Source organism: Entelurus aequoreus, linkage group LG01 (genome assembly GCF_033978785.1).
Source record: "Entelurus aequoreus isolate RoL-2023_Sb linkage group LG01, RoL_Eaeq_v1.1, whole genome shotgun sequence".
NCBI lineage: Eukaryota > Metazoa > Chordata > Actinopteri > Syngnathiformes > Syngnathidae > Entelurus > Entelurus aequoreus.
This window is the reverse complement of record NC_084731.1, coordinates 2798253-2814585: the sequence shown is the minus strand read 5'-3', so window position 1 is coordinate 2814585 and position 16333 is coordinate 2798253. Positions and strand designations below refer to the sequence as shown.

Sequence of the window (16333 nt, the reverse complement as noted above, 5' to 3'; positions counted from 1 at the left end):
CATACTCGTACCCTGACGAACGTCACTAACTTGGGCCCGTGTGGCTGTGCAAAGGTGATGGAAAACGACGCGCTTTTTGGATCAACCCCAGAAGTTCTTTGCCGGAGTTTCCATTACTGTCCTCATCAGCTTCTCCTCCCCCATCATCATCTTCCTTGCCTGCTCTCTCATCTGCATGCCCTCCAAGCCCTGCACAAGACAGCTGTAGGTGTATTACATATTATTACATGACTTTATACCTTTTCTACCATTTCTCTGCACCGTCTATCTCTTGTTCCTTCTTCAAATGCTGCTCTTAAAGGGGAACTGCGCTTTTTTAATGGAATTTTGCCTGATGTTCGCAATCACTATGAAAGACATGACCACGGATGTATTTTTTTATGCATTCTAACTCATAAATAAATGTAAATAAAAGTCACTTTAGAGCGGAGCCAATGGGAGGTCCTCTATTGCAGTGTTTTTCAACCACTTCACCTATTTGGGTTAAAGGCCTACTGAAAGCCACTACTAGCGACCACGCAGTCTGATAGTTTATATATCAATGATGAAATCTTAACATTGCAACACATGCCAATACGGCCGGGTTAACTTATAAAGTGACATTTTAAAGGCCTACTGAAATGATTTTTTTTTATTTAAACGGGAATAGCAGATCCATTCTATGTGTCATACTTGATCATTTCGCGATATTGCCATATTTTTGCTGAAAGGATTTAGTAGAGAAAATAAAGTTTGCAACTTTTGCTCGCTGATAAAAAAAAACCTTGCCCTTACCGGAAGTAGCGTGACGTCACAAGGGGTAGTGCTGCTCACAATTCCCCTTTGTTTACATGGAGCGAGAGAGATTCGGAGCGAGAAAGCGACGATTACCCCATTAATTTGAGCGAGGATGAAAGATTCGTGGATGAGGAACGTTAGAGTGACGGACTAGAATGCAGTTCAAGAGATATCTTTTTTCGCTCTGACCGTAACTTAGGTACAAGCTGGCTCATTGGAATCCACACTCTCTCCTTTTTCTATTGTGGATCACGGATTTGTATTTTAAACCACCTCGGATACTATATCCTCTTGAAAATGAGAGTCGAGAACGCGAAATGGACATTCACAGTGACTTTTATCTCCACGACAATACATCGACGAAGCTCTTTAGCATGAGCTAACGTGATAGCATCCGTCTCAAATGCAGATAGAAACAAAATAAATAAATCCCTGACTGGAAGGATAGACAGAAGATCAACAATACTACTATCAGGAGACACCGAACCAAACACTGGACATGTAAATACACGGTTAATGCTGTGCCGCCTGTCGAAGCCTGGCAATGCTGTTGCTAACGACGCTAACTTAGCAACGGGAACTCGTCAGAGCTATGATAAAAACATTAGCGCTCCACCTGCGCCAGCCAGCCCTCATCTGCTCATCAACACCCGTGCTCACCTGCGTTCCAGCGATCGACGATGCGGTCAGCGGCCCGGAGACGTAGGAAGTCAAGGTGAGGTCGCCGGCGCTAGCGTCTGCTATCCAACAAAGTCCTCCTTGTTGTGTTGCTACAGCCAGCCGCTAATACACCAATCCCACCTACAACGTTCTTCTTTGCAGCCTCCATTGTTCATTAAACAAATTGCAAAAGATTCACCGACACAGATGTCCAGAATACTGTGGAATTTTGTCGAAGAAAACAGAGTGTCCAATAGGGTCCAAACACTTCTGTGGACCTCGCGACGTCACGCGCATACGTCATCCTCCAAAGGCGTTTTGAACCGGAAGTTCCCCGGGAAATTTAAAATTGCGTGTTGCAATGTTAAGATTTCATCATTGATATATAAACTATCAGACTGCGTGGTCGCTAGTAGTGGCTTTCAGTAGGCCTTGAAGGCGGTCTGTCATAACGTTTTTAGCATTCAATCAGACATTATTGTGAAGTTTTGTATTAGTGTCCCTAAAAATGGATATACCGGCCCCCAGACACATTTTTCTCTCTAAATGTGGCCTCCCGAGTCAAAATAATTGCCCAGGCCTGCTCTAACCACTGAGCAGTACCACTTGAAAATCAAGGCTTTTTGGAGTGAGTTACAGTTGGAACAACAGACATTTCCTGTTCTATGTTGTCGTCACATTTGCACTTCAGTGGTACCCTTTTTGTAGTACAGTTTCACTACGTTAGGAAAAGCAAACATGGAGTTAATACACTGCTCAAAAAAATTAAAGGAACAGTTTTTTTATCAGGGTATGGCATGAATTCAATTGCACTTTTCTGATCAGGTTTTGGTCAGGTACGTGGCAGAGGGGGTTGTTAATCAGTTTCAGCTGCATTGGTGTTGATGGAATTAACAACAGGTGCACTAGAGGGTCAACAACGAGATGGCCCCCAAAACAGGACTGGAGGCCATTTCAAGTTCCTCCCTCTTGATCTTTTTTAACTGTTTTTCCACAAGTGTTGGCTTTAGCTAGAGTCATTATCACGACTGGGAGCATGAGGCCATTTCTTAACCCTCCTGAAGTTGCGCAGATTGTCCTACTCCTCCAGGATGGCACATCCATGCGTGCTGTTGCAAGAAAATTTGATGTGTCTCCCAGTACAATCTCCAGAGCATGGAGGAGATTCCAGGAGACAGGCAGTTACTCTAGGAGAGCTGAACAGGGCCGTAGACGGTCCTCATCCCATCAGCAGGACCGATATCTGCTGCTTTGTGCAAGGAGGAACAGGTTGAGCACTGCCCGAGCCCTACAGAGTGACCTCCAGCAGGCTACTGGTGTGAATGTCTCAGTCAGAAACAGACTTCACGAGGGTGGCCTCAGGGCACCACGTCCTGTGCTCACTGCTCAGAACCGTGGAGCTCCATTGGCATTTGCCATAGAACAGCAGAATTGGCAAGTCTGTGCTTTTCACAGATGAGAGCAGGTTTACCCTGAGCACCTGTGACAGACGTGAAAGGGTCTGGAGAAGCCAAGGAGAGCGCTATGCTGCCTGCAACATCATTCAGCATGACCCGTTCGGTGGTGGGTCAGTGATGGTCTGCGGAGGCATTTCCATGGAGGGCGAACAGACCTCTACAGGCTAGAGAACGGCAGTCTGACTGCCATTAGGTATCGGGATGAAATCCTTGCACCCATGGTCCGACCCTACGCTGGTGCAGTAGGTCCTGGGTTCCTCCTGGTCCACGACAATGTGGCAAGAGTATGCAGACAGTATCTGGAGGACGAAGGAATTGACACAATTGAATGGCCCTCACGATCACCTGATCTAAACCCGATAGAACACCTCTGGGACATAATGTTTGGGTCCATCAGACGCCGCCAGGTTGCTCCTCAGACTCACTGATGCCCTTAGACAGATCTGGGAGGACATCCCACAAGACACCATCCGTGGTCTCATTAGGAGCATGTTGTCAAGCATGCATACGAGCACGTGGGGGCCACACAAGATGTTGAAAATCATTTTGAGTTGCAGAAATGGAATTTAGGCAAAATGGACGAGCCTGCCACATCATTTTTTCACTTTGATTTTTGGGGTGTCTATATACTGAGCCCTCTGGAGGCTGAAAACTTTTATTTCCATCAAAAGATGTGGCATCCTTTTGTTCCTGAGACATTAAACTGTCCATATCAGTATAGATATCCCACTTTTTTTTTTCACCATTGAAATCGGATGTGTTTTTAAAGTGTTCCTTTAATTTTTTTGAGCAGTGTATTTAGATTCAGTTCCAACTCTGAACTGAGTGATGGTGTGTCAGTTTGACTTCGTAGGTTCCGCTGTATTTGGATGCTTAGAAAGCTGCATTTTGAAATGATTGATGAGGTTCCACATTAATATCTGTGCACATCTCCAGCGCCCAACAATCAGCCATGTTGTGCTTCATCCCTTCTGGAAGGAAGCCCTAACGTTGAGGAGGCGTACCCAGGTAAAATGATCTGTATTACCAGCACACTTACTATTACGTCTCTTTGGCTCTTCTGAGATCACTTGACAAAAAGGCGGTCGTTGTTTGAATTTGCCACACCTGTGTTCTTAGGCGAGTGGAGCGAGGCGTTGTACCCTCTTCTCACCACGCTCACCGACTGCGTGGCCATGATGGGCGACAAGGCCAAACAGTCCATGGTCTTCCTCCTCATGCAGGACAGCGCACCCACAATTGCGATGGACGTTTCCCTGCAGTACCGCCGTGATGTCGTCTTCTGCCAGACAGTCGGTCATTTACACAGGTGCATTTATTCTGGCGTGTCGGACGAAGGCGTAACAAGCGTGTCTGTGTTGTGCAGCTCACTGCTCTCATCTGCGGCTTCATTATCAAACTGAGGAACTGTCTCCGGGACAACGGGTTCCTCCGACAGTTGTACACCATTGGCCTGCTGGCTCAGTTTGAGTCCCTCCTCAGCACCTACGGTACAAGCAACTCATGACACACTCTTTGGTTCTTGGTTCTGGAGGGTTTCTATGGGGGTTTGGAATAATGGAGTATTGCAGTGGTTCTCAGACTTTGTTCAGCAAGTACCACCTCAGAAACCACTTGGCTCTCCAAGTACCACCATAATGTGCAGAGGGTTTAAGTTAACAAGTATATTTCATTAACAATAACATTATTCACAGTTTGAACAGTAACACTATGTTTGAATATTTAATTGAGAGATTCTTAATTCTTAACTGTGGTTTTGATTGATTGATTGATTGAAACTTTTATTAGTAGATTGCACAGTACAGTACATATTCCGTACAGTTGACCACTAAATGGTAACACCCCAATAAGTTTTTCAACCTGTTTAAGTCGGGGGTCCACGTACCGTAAATCAATTTGTGGTAAATTCATGGTACACAGCTTGAGAATCACTGGAGTATTGAATAAAGTGTTTGAAAATGTATCTATCAGTGGTACTTTAACTTTTTAAATTAGTGCTATTGTATTATCAGAATTTTATGCACAAAAATGTAAATGGGTTATTGTTATGGTTGGAGAAGGGAGTTGTGACGACACAGTTCCACAAGGGGGCGGTATAGCTCTATGTACACTACCGTTCAAAAGTTTGGGGTCACATGGAAATGTCCTTATTTTTGAAGGAAAAGCACTGTACTTTTCAATGAAGATAACTTTAAACTAGTCTTAACTTGAAAGAAATACACTCTATACATTGCTAATGTGGTAAATGACTATTCTAGCTGCAAATGTCTGCTTTTTGGTGCAATATCTACATGAGGCCCATTTCCAGAAACTATCACTCCAGTGTTCTAATGGTACAATGTGTTTGCTCATTGGCTCAGAAGGCTAATTGATGATTAGAAAACCCTTGTGCAATCATGTTCACACATCTGAAAACACTTTAGCTCGTTACAGAAGCTACAAAACTGACCTTCCTTTGAGCAGATTGAGTTTCTGGAGCATCACATTTGTGGGGTCAATTAAACGCTCAAAATGGCCAGAAAAAGAGAACTTTCATCTGAAACTCGACAGTCTATTCTTGTTCTTAGAAATTAAGGCTATTCCACTAAATTGTTTGGGTGACCCCAAACTTTTGAACGGTAGTGTATTTTTATTATATATGTATACATATGTACAATATATATAATAAAACACAATATTAAATATACTTAAACTAAGGAATGGTGTGTGACAAAATCCAAGGTGTGTGTGTGTGTGAGGCTGTAGTGTTTTACCAAATGTTGAAACGAGGAGAAGGAACGAGGCAGGAAGGCAGTCCGTGGAGCAGGCAGATGATCCAGGGCGAGAGAGAGGCGTCAGAGTCCGTGTCCATGCGAGGGGTCGAGGATCGAGGGTGGCAGTCCAAAGTCCAAAAGAGAAGTCGAGGCGCACAGCTCGATCACGCGGGGACAAAGGCAGATTGCTGGGGAGGACGACAAGGAAGAGCAATGAAACACGGAGGGGAAAACACAGAGAGAGAGAGAGAGAAAGAGCATAAAGCTGGGTTATCGGTTTACGGTACAGAAGACTATATTCCAGCCAGGGATGGCAGGTTGTGCAGGCTTTTGAAGGCAGGTCTGATCATCAGCTCCAGGTGTGCAGATTGCCGGAGATTGATTGCAGCTGTTCGCTGCCGCTGTATTATTTTATTGAGTATACATTTTGAACTGGCTATTGCTTTAAAAACGTGTTTTACTTTTAGATGGTATTTTAAACTTTTACTTTAGACTCGTTGCTTCCATTAAAGGGAAATGATTGCAAATGACCTTGGTTTCATATGATGTCCCCTTGAGGTGTATTTTAAAGCAGAATTTGCCAGCAAGCACATCGGTCGGGGTCTCTTCCGAGGTCGGCTTTACATAGGGGCAGAGCAGGTTCTTCTCAAACCTCGGACATGTGACTGATCAAAGGGTGGATGTGTCACACGGTAACATAGTTTACACTCCAACTTATGGCCATAGAGCTATAGGGCCACTTGTTTATTTGATCGTGCATAGAAGACATTTATTTTTCTCCTTTGATAAGATGTCCGTATTGGACTCAGCACAAAAGCAGACCGGCTACAAGGAGGACTGTTGACTGTTGGTAAAACACAATAAACCAATGCTAAGTCTAGAGTGTGGGCAGCACTGGTAGGTTTCTGTGTAAATGAGAGGAGAATGCAGAAACTTTGAGGCATGATGCAGCTGATGATGAACTAGTTTGAGAAGTATGTTTCTGTATTATTCATAATTCACTTTTGTAAATATGGACTAATGTGTGTGAAGTCCTAATTAGGCTTACCGTATTTCCTTGAATTGGCGCCGGGGAATATGGTATTCGCATGCCTCGAATTACAGCCGGGTCAAACTCGTTTCGCAAAATAATTAGCGCATGCTTGGCACTTCCGCCGGGTCAAATATGAGTCATTAAATTATTCCCGCCTCCTGGTGGTAGAGGGCGCTAGTGATCCTTCTTGCGACTGCTGGTACTGCAGAACACCGGTGCAGCAGAAGAAGACAACCGGCAGCAAGAGTGCGCAGCCATTGTTTGCTTGGACTTTTGCCATGGAGGATTACATATCTAAAATAAAACAGTTTTCTAAACTGGACTTCCAATCGAAGCAGGAGGTAATACTTAAAAGGAAGATCTCCATCGAGACAGAGAGACTTTTAAAACTGAAGAAAGATAAGGAAGACTTCTATATCGATGCTTTTCTTCAAAAGGAACTGGCATGGACTCATTTATACCTAAAGGTAAGACAATAATAATGTTTTTTTTATTAAATGTGCTTTTCATGATAAGGTAAGCGCCGGAGTGAGAAGAGGTTTTAAAATAATTAGCGCATGCTTGGCCATCCCGCAGGCTTCTGGTAAGCACCGGAGTAACAGGAGGTTTTAAATTAATTAGCGCCCCTGTGGCTATTCAAGGAAATACGGTAAATTCAATTGAATAGTTAGGCCATTAAGTTCAAATCAATTTTTAGTCCCCCCCCTGAGGGATTGCCACCTTGTTGTGGTAAGGGGCTTGCCTACCTCAGTGATCTTAAGAGCTATACCATTAGTCTTCGGGTGGTACACTCAAGTTGTACAAGTCTGTAGGTAGAGGCCTGATAAAGTGCTATTCACTTCTCCAGGTTGGAGTTTGACACACAACTAGCAACCAAATTCAACTAAGAAAGTATATATGTTTCCAAGACATTGGTCTTAAAGTGTTTTACTGCATGATCTTAGTGCAGGGGTCACCAACGCGGTGCCCGCGGGCACCAGGTAGCCCGTAAGGACCAGATGAGTAGCCCGCCGGCCTGTTCTAAAAATAGCTCAAATAGCAGCACTTACCAGTGAGCTGCCTCTATTTTTTACATTTTATTTATTTACTAGCAAGCTGGTCTCGCTTTGCCCGACATTTTTAATTCTAAGAGAGACAAAACTCAAATAGAATTTGAAAATCCAAGAAAATATTTTAAAGACTTGGTCTCAAATAAATTCATTAATTTTTTTACTTTGCTTCTTATAACTTTCAGAAAGACAATTTTAGAGAAAAAATACAACTTTAAAAATGATTTTAGGATTTTTAAACACATATACCTTTTTACCTTTTTAAATTCAATCATCAATCAATCAATGTTTATTTATATAGCCCTAAATCACAAGTGTCTCAAAGGGCTGTACAAGCCACAACGACATCCTCGGTACAGAGCCCACATACGGGCAAGGAAAAACTCACCCCAGTGGGACGTCGGTGAATGACTATGAGAAACCTTGGAGAGGACCGCATATGTGGGTAACCCCCCCCCTCTAGGGGGGGGGGGTTATCCTTCCTCTTCTTTCCTGACAATTTAAATCAATGTTCAAGTAAAAAAAAAAGTATTGTAAAGAATAATAAATAATTTTTTAAATTTAATTCTTCATTTTAGCTTCTGTTTTTTTGACGAAGAATATTTGTGAAATATTTCTTCAAACTTATTATTATTATATTCTGGCAAATCTAGAAAATCTGTAAAATCAAATTTAAATCTTATTTCAAAGTCTTGAATTTATTTTAAAATTTTTGTTCTGGAAAATCTAGAAGAAATAATGATTTGTCTTTGTTAGAAATATAGCTTGGTCCAATTTGTTATATATTCTAACAAAGTGTAGATTGGATTTTAACCTATTTAAAACATGTCATCAAAATTCTAAAATTAATCTTAATCAGGAAAAATTACTAATGATGTTCCATAAATTCTTTTTTTAAGTTTTTCTCTTCTTTTTTTCGGTTGAATTTTGAATTTTAAAGAGTCGAAATTGAAGATAAACTATGTTTCAAAATGTAATTGTCATTTTTTTCGTGTTTTCTCCTCTTTTAAACCGTTCAATTAAGTGTAAATATAATTAATTATTAATAATAACATGGAGTTAAAGGTAAATTGAGCAAATTGGCTATTTCTGGCAATTTATTTAAGTGTGTATCAAACTGGTAGCCCTTCGCATTAATCACTACCCAAGAAGTAGCTCTTGCTTTCAAAAAGGTTGGTGACCCCTGTCTTAGTGCAACATCACCAAGCATGTCATAAGTTGTCAGATGGACATGTTTAGGATTTTTGGGTGTTGGCACAGGCCTGAATATGTGGTCCTTTGGTCCACTACAGAAAATGTAGCGCTGTCTGCTCTTCCGAGCTCACAATCACATCAATAATGATTTGCCTGGTTGACTTGTCATTATACAAATCAGTCCAGTAGATGGCGTCATTTGGCAAACTTCAATTCAAACCAACAGATAGTCAGTTAACAGAATGAGTTTTACTCCGGGTGAGGCTATAAGAATAAACTGCACGCAATCCACCCCCACAGAGGAAGTGCATACCCGTGGAAAACATTGTTTTCTATCCCGTATGTAATGTAATGTGTCTCATGTGAGTGGTGAAATTGGACTTTTGAAAAGGTGTACTGTGTTGGTGTATGTGTTCTTAGGAGAGGAGTTGGCCATGTTGGAGGACATGAGCATCGGCGTAATGGATCTGCGGAATGTCACCTTTAAGGTACACGTGTGACAATGTTGCTGCTGCACACTGCAAACAGTCAGTGTTCAAAAACAAGGGGAAAAAATACAAAAATGAGGGGTATTTTATTTGAACTAAGCAAAATGATCTGCCAATAGAACAAGAACATTTGGCTTGTCAAGACTTTCCAAAGCAAGTCAAATTAGCTAACCTCAATTAACCCAAAAATACCTTAAAATAAGTATATTCTCACTAATAACAAGTGCACTTTTCTTGGTAGGAAAAAAAGAGACCTTTTTGCTCAATATGTTGAAAAATATTCTTAAATGAAGTAAATGCTAGTGCCATTATATTGACATAATGATATGCGCTCGGCATTACAGTTCTTGAAACCAGCAAACTTATACTAAAAACTAGGGATGTCCGATAATGGCTTTTTGCCGATATCCGATATTCCGATATTGTCCAACTCTTTAATTACCAATACCGATATCAACCGATACCGATATATGCAGTCGTGGAATTAACACATTATTATGCCTAATTTGGACAACCAGGTATGGTGAAGATAAGGTCCTTTTAAAAAATAATAATAATAAGATAAATAAATTAAAAACATTTTCTTGAATACAAAAGAAAGTAAAACAATATAAAAACAGTTACATAGAAACTAGTAATGAATGAAAATGAGTAAAATTAACTGTTAAAGGTTAGTACTATTAGTGGAGCAGCAGCACGCACAATCATGTGTGCTTACGGACTGTATCCCTTGCAGACTGTATTGATATATATTGATATATAATGTAGGAAGCAGAATATTAATAACAGAAAGAAACAACCCTTTTGTGTGAATGAGTGTAAATGGGGGAGGGAGTTTTTTTGGGTTGGTGCACTAATTGTAAGTGTATCTTGTGTTTTTTATGTTGATTTAATTAAAAAAAAATTAAAAAAACGATACCGATAATAAAAAACCGATACCGATAATTTCCGATATTACATTTTAAAGCATTTATCGGCCGATAATATCGGCCTGCCTTAATGGAAAGGCAACAAGGCAAGCGCTTGTTACTCTCGGGGTCTCCTAGCCGCTCAGGCAAATCATATGGTCTAAAAATGTGTTTTTCCATGGATAACATGACATCATCGCACCAAGTGCGTGCTCTTTCAGTCAATTAGTGTGCATATATACAGCCCGGCCCCCGGCCAAAAATGTTTTAATTGTAATTTTGAGGACTTTATCTGAATGTGCATGAACTATTTCTGTTCCAAATTGTTTGAAATGTTAAATGTTTAAATATTAACTGTCAGTTTACTGTACTGTGCCAACTGTACTACTATATGAGTACGTGTTTTCTATTGTTTCATTGGAAGTAAAACAGCAAAGTCCATTTGGCTGTTATCTGTTTTAATTATGAGACACAATTGTGTCAAAATCATGATTTTTTTTTTGTAATGCTTGGAGTAAGAAGTTATTACTTTAAAAAATTAGTTTTATACTTGTGAGTAGGGATGTCCGATAATGGCTTTTTGCCAATGTCCGATATTCCGATATTGTCCAACTCTTTAATTACCGATACCGATATCAACCGATATATGCAGTCGTGGAATTAACACATTATTATGCCTAATTTGGACAACCAGGTATGGTGAAGATAAGGTACTTTTTTAAAAAAATAGTAAAATAAGATAAATAAATTAAAAACATTTTCTTGAATAAAAAAGAAAGTACAACAATATAAAAACAGTTACATAGAAACTAGTAAATAATGAAAATGAGTAAAATTAACTGTTAAAGGTTAGTACTATTAGTGGAGCAGCAGCACGCACAATCATGTGTGCTTACGGACTGTATCCCTTGCAGACTGTATTGATATATATTGATATATAATGTAGGAAGCAGAATATTAATAACAGAAAGAAACAACCCTTTTGTGTGAATGAGTGTAAATGGGGGAGGGAGGTTTTTTGGGTGGGTGCACTAATTGTAAGTCTTTCTTGTGTTTTTTATGTTGATTTAATTTTTAAAAAATTAAAAAAACGATACCGATAATAAAAAACCGATACCGATAATTTCCGATATTACATTTTAAAGCATTTATCGGCCGATAATATCGGCCTGCCGATATTATCGGCCGATAAATCTCTACTAAAAACAAATGTATTGTTCTTAATGGAAAGGCAACAAGGCAAGCGCTTGTTACTCTCGGGGTCTCCTAGCCGCTCAGGCAAAATCATATGCTCTAAAAATGCGTTTTTCCATGGATAACATGACATCATCGCACCAAGTGCATGCTCTTTCAGTCAATTAGTGCGCATATATGCTTTAATTGTAATTTTGAGGACTTTATCTGAATGTGCATGAACTATTTCTGTTCGAAATTGTTTGAAATGTTAAATGTTTAAATATTAACTGTCAGTTTACTGTACTGTGCCAGCTGTACTACTATATGAGTACGTGTTTTCTATTGTTTCATTGGAAGTAAAACAGCAAAGTCCATTTGGCTGTCATCTGTTTTAATTATGACACACAATTGTGTCAAAATCATGATTTTTTTTTTTGTAATGCTTGGAGTAAGAAGTTATTACTTTAAAAAAGTAGTTTTATACTTGTGAGTAGGGATGTCCGATAATGGCTTTTTGCCAATATCCGATATTCCGATATTGTCCAACTCTTTAATTACCGATACCAATATCAACCGATATATGCAGTCATGGAATTAACACATTATTATGCCTAATTTGGACAACCAGGTATGGTGAAGATAAGGTACTTTTTTTAAAAATCAGTAAAATAAGATAAATAAATTAAAAACATTTTCTTGAATAAAAAAGAAAGTACAACAATACAAAAACAGTTACATAGAAACTAGTAATGAATGAAAATGAGTAACATTAGCTGTTAAAGGTTAGTACTATTAGTGGAGCAGCAGCACGCACAATCATGTGTGCTTACGTACTGTATCCCTTGCAGACTGTATTGATATATATTGATATATAATGTAGGAAGCAGAATATTAATTACAGAAAGAAACAACCCTTTTGTGTGAATGAGTGTAAATGGGGAAGGGAGTTTTTTTGGGTTGGTGCACTAATTGTAAGTGTATCTTGTGTTTTTTATGTGGATTTAATTAAAAAAAACAGAAAAACAAACAAAAAACAAAAAAAACGATACCGATAATAAAAAAACGATACCGATAATTTCCGATATTACATTTTAAAGCATTTATCGGCCGATAATATTGGCCTGCCGATATTATCTGCCGATAAATCTCTACTAAAAACTAATTTATTGTTCTTAATGGAAAGGCAACAAGGCAAGCGCTTGTTACTCTCGGGGTCTCCTAGCCGCTCAGGCAAATCATATGCTCTAAAAATGCATTTTTCCATGGATAACATGACATCATCATGCCAAGTGCGTGCTCTTTCAGTCAATTAGTGCGCATATATGCTTTAATTGTCATTTTGAGGACTTTATCTGAATGTGCATGAACTATTTCTGTTCCAAATTGTTTGAAATGTTAAATGTTTAAATATTAACTGTCAGTTTACTGTACTGTGCCAGCTGTACTACTATATGAGTACGTGTTTTCTATTGTTTCATTGGAAGTAAAACAGCAAAGTCCATTTGGCTGTCATCTGTTTTAATTATGACACACAATTGTGTCAAAATCATGATTTTTTTTTTTGTAATGCTTGGAGTAAGAAGTTATTACTTTAAAAAAGTAGTTTTATACTTGTGAGTAGGGATGTCCGATAATGGCTTTTTGCCGATATCCGATATTCCGATATTGTCCAACTCTTTAATTACAGATACCGATATCAACCGATATATGCAGTCATGGAATTAACACATTATTATGCCTAATTTGGACAACCAGGTATGGTGAAGATAAGGTACTTTTTAAAAAAATTAGTAAAATAAGATAAATAAATTAAAAACATTTTCTTGAATAAAAAAGAAAGTACAACAATATAAAAACAGTTACATAGAAACTAGTAATGAATGAAAATGAGTCAAATTAACTGTTAAAGGTTAGTATTATTAGTGGAGCAGCAGCACGCACAATCATGTGTGCTTACGGACTGTATCCCTTGCAGACTGTATTGATATATATTGATATATAATGTAGGAAGCAGAATATTAATAACAGAAAGAAACAACCCTTTTGTGTGAATGAGTGTAAATGGGGGAGGGAGGTTTTTTGGGTTGGTGCACTAATTGTAAGTGTATCTTGTGTTTTTTATGTTGATTTAATTAAAAAAAACAGAAAAACAAAAAAAAATGATACCGATAATAAAAAACCGATACCGATAATTTCCGATATTACATTTTAAAGCATTTATAAATCTCTACTAAAAACTAATTTATTGTTCTTAATGGAAAGGCAACAAGGCAAGCGCTTGTTACTCTCGGGGTCTCCTAGCCGCTCAGGCAAATCATATGCTCTAAAAATGCGTTTTTCCATGGATAACATGACATCATCGCACCAAGTGTGTGCTCTTTCAGTCAATTAGTGCGCATATATACAGCCCGGCCCCCGGCCAAACATTTTTTAATTGTAACTTTGAGGAATTTATCTGAATGTGCATGAACTATTTCTGTTCCAAATTGTTTGAAATGTTAAATGTTTAAATATTAACTGTCAGTTTACTGTACTGTCAAATCAACTTTATTTATAAAGCACATTTAAAAAAATTTACCACAGGGGTAGCCAAAGTGCTGTACAATGGGCAGGTTAAAAATAATACGAGAACCGAGCAAACACAACACAACACAAACAGAACACGATAAAAAATGAATAAATAAAATATAAAAACAGGTTCACAGCAGGTGTATTATGGGGCGCCATTGCAGGATGGATATCACTCAGTGTTAAAAGCCATGGAATAAAAGTATGTTTTTAAGAGAGATTTAAAAACAGGAAGAGAGGAGGCTTGTCTAACACTAAGAGGTAGGTCGTTCCAGAGGTTGGGAGCAGCAGCGGCGAAAGCTCTGTCACCTCTAAGCTTCAGCCTTTACTGTGCCAACTGTACTACTATATGAGTACGTATTTTCTATTGTTTCATTGAAAATAAAACAGCAAAGTCCATTTGGCTGTCATCTGTTTTAATTAAGAGACACAATTTTGTCAAAATCATGATTTTTTTTTTTCATGCTTGAAGTAAGAAATAGACTTTAAAAAAGTAGTTTTCTACTTGTGAGTGTTGATGACACAGCTTTGCAACAGTTGATATTCTAGTTTCAAGCATGTTTTACTCAATATAGCTCATCAAATCTCAGCAACAAGCTGTAATATCTTACTGAGATCATTTAGGACACTTAAAACAAGTAAAACACTCTAACATCAAATCTGCTTAGTGAGAAGAATTATCTTATCAGACGGAAAATAAGCAAATATCACCCTTATTTGAGATATTTCATCTTACTTAGATTTCAGTGTTTGCAGTGCAAATTCTGAAAAAAGCTAGTGCAAATATTGCTGCTGCTATTTCCTTACAAGCCGCATAACGACACCGTGTCATCACCTTGAAGGTGACACAGGCGACCGGCAGCTCTGCCCTGGACATGTTGCCGATCATCACCGGCAACCGTGACGGCTTCAACGTCCGCATCCCTCTGCCGGGAAGCATGTTTGATGCGTTGCCACGGGAGATCCAGAGCGGAATGCTGCTCAGGGTCCAGCCGGTGCATTTTAACGTGGGCATCAACGAGCAGCAGACGCTGGCTGAGAAGTGAGTGTGGCCGAGGCCCGTTTGGCATCCAACAGCTTGTACTTGCCAGTTGGCTTTGGACTGGAGACGTTTTTGTGTGTTTCAGGTTTGGAGACACATCTCTTCAGGAGACCATCAACATGGAAAGTTTGACGAGGCTCAACTCTTACTATGAACAATTTAAAGAAGTTCTGCCTGAGGACTGTAAGTGTTGAGAAAGAACGAAGCTCACATCTACCAGTAAGTGGACTCAGTACTTATGCTTGCAACCACCAGGCCTCCCAAGGTCCCGTTCTCAGACTTGTCTCCCGGAGTTGCTCAGGTTTCTGGGCAAGAACGTGGAGTCAAGGAAAAATAAGAATGTGGACATCTTGTGGCAATCGGCTGAGGTGAACTCCCTTTCCATTCAATCATTCCATCTCATTGTCAGACTCAATGATTCTCTATTCCGATCTCAGATCTGTCGCCGGCTTAACGGCGTTCGTTTCACCAGCTGCAAAAGCGCCAAGGACCGGACGGCCATGTCGATCACCCTGGAGCAGTGTCTGATCCTGCAGCACGAGCACGGCATGGCGCCGCAGGTCTTCACCCAGGCCCTGGATTGTATGCGCAGGTAGGACTCTTTGGCTTTTTGGACTTTGAAACGTTCTACCCAGCACTATTCTGTCCTCATCGCTGCTTGGCATCGTGCTGGTCACTCATGCATGCTCGCAGGAGACTGAGGAATTGAGTTTAACGAGGGAATTTCAAAATTACGGTGGACCTCAATTTACCAACTTACTCAATTCTTCAACAGTTTATGAAAATCGAAAAGTTCATTTAATTAGTTCCCAATTCAAAACAATGTGCACATGAATAATGGGTTTCAGATTTGACTAAAGTTCCTATTTTAATGAAGGGTTGCACACTTTGAACACAACTTAAATAAGGCTGCAGCTAACGATTATTTTTCTATCGATTAATTTATAGATTTTTTTTTTTATTTTTGTTTTTTTCGATTAATCTATAGATTTTTTCGATTAATCTATAGATTATTTTTCCTTTTACCGATTATTTTTTTATTTAAAATGAAGATGAAAAAATTAATGTAGGCCAGTTTTTTCAAAAGGCATGGCTTTTATTTACAAAAAAAAAAAGTATGGCCACTCAGTCAACATTGACAACAACATGACAAAATATTCTGTAACAATGTAAACATTTATAACATTTAACAAAATTAAAAGTAGCTTATTTGCTTTTTAATGTGCGA

At 39.2% G+C, this 16333-nt stretch overlaps 1 protein-coding gene across 8 annotated transcripts in view; it reads left to right on the top strand.

Moving 5' to 3' along the window:
* LOC133646989 (inositol polyphosphate-4-phosphatase type I A-like) overlaps nucleotides 1-16333 on the top strand; it is a 92441-nt gene that overhangs the window by 54481 nt on the left and 21627 nt on the right. For all 8 annotated transcript variants that reach the window (XM_062043055.1, XM_062043047.1, XM_062043037.1 and 5 more), the window contains 9 exons: nucleotides 55-204; nucleotides 3831-3902; nucleotides 4014-4186; nucleotides 4261-4384; nucleotides 9344-9411; nucleotides 14906-15105; nucleotides 15191-15288; nucleotides 15361-15473; nucleotides 15543-15697. In XM_062043055.1, coding sequence (XP_061899039.1) covers nucleotides 55-204; nucleotides 3831-3902; nucleotides 4014-4186; nucleotides 4261-4384; nucleotides 9344-9411; nucleotides 14906-15105; nucleotides 15191-15288; nucleotides 15361-15473; nucleotides 15543-15697 — 1153 coding nt within the window. The remainder of the gene's footprint in view (nucleotides 1-54; nucleotides 205-3830; nucleotides 3903-4013; nucleotides 4187-4260; nucleotides 4385-9343; nucleotides 9412-14905; nucleotides 15106-15190; nucleotides 15289-15360; nucleotides 15474-15542; nucleotides 15698-16333) is intronic.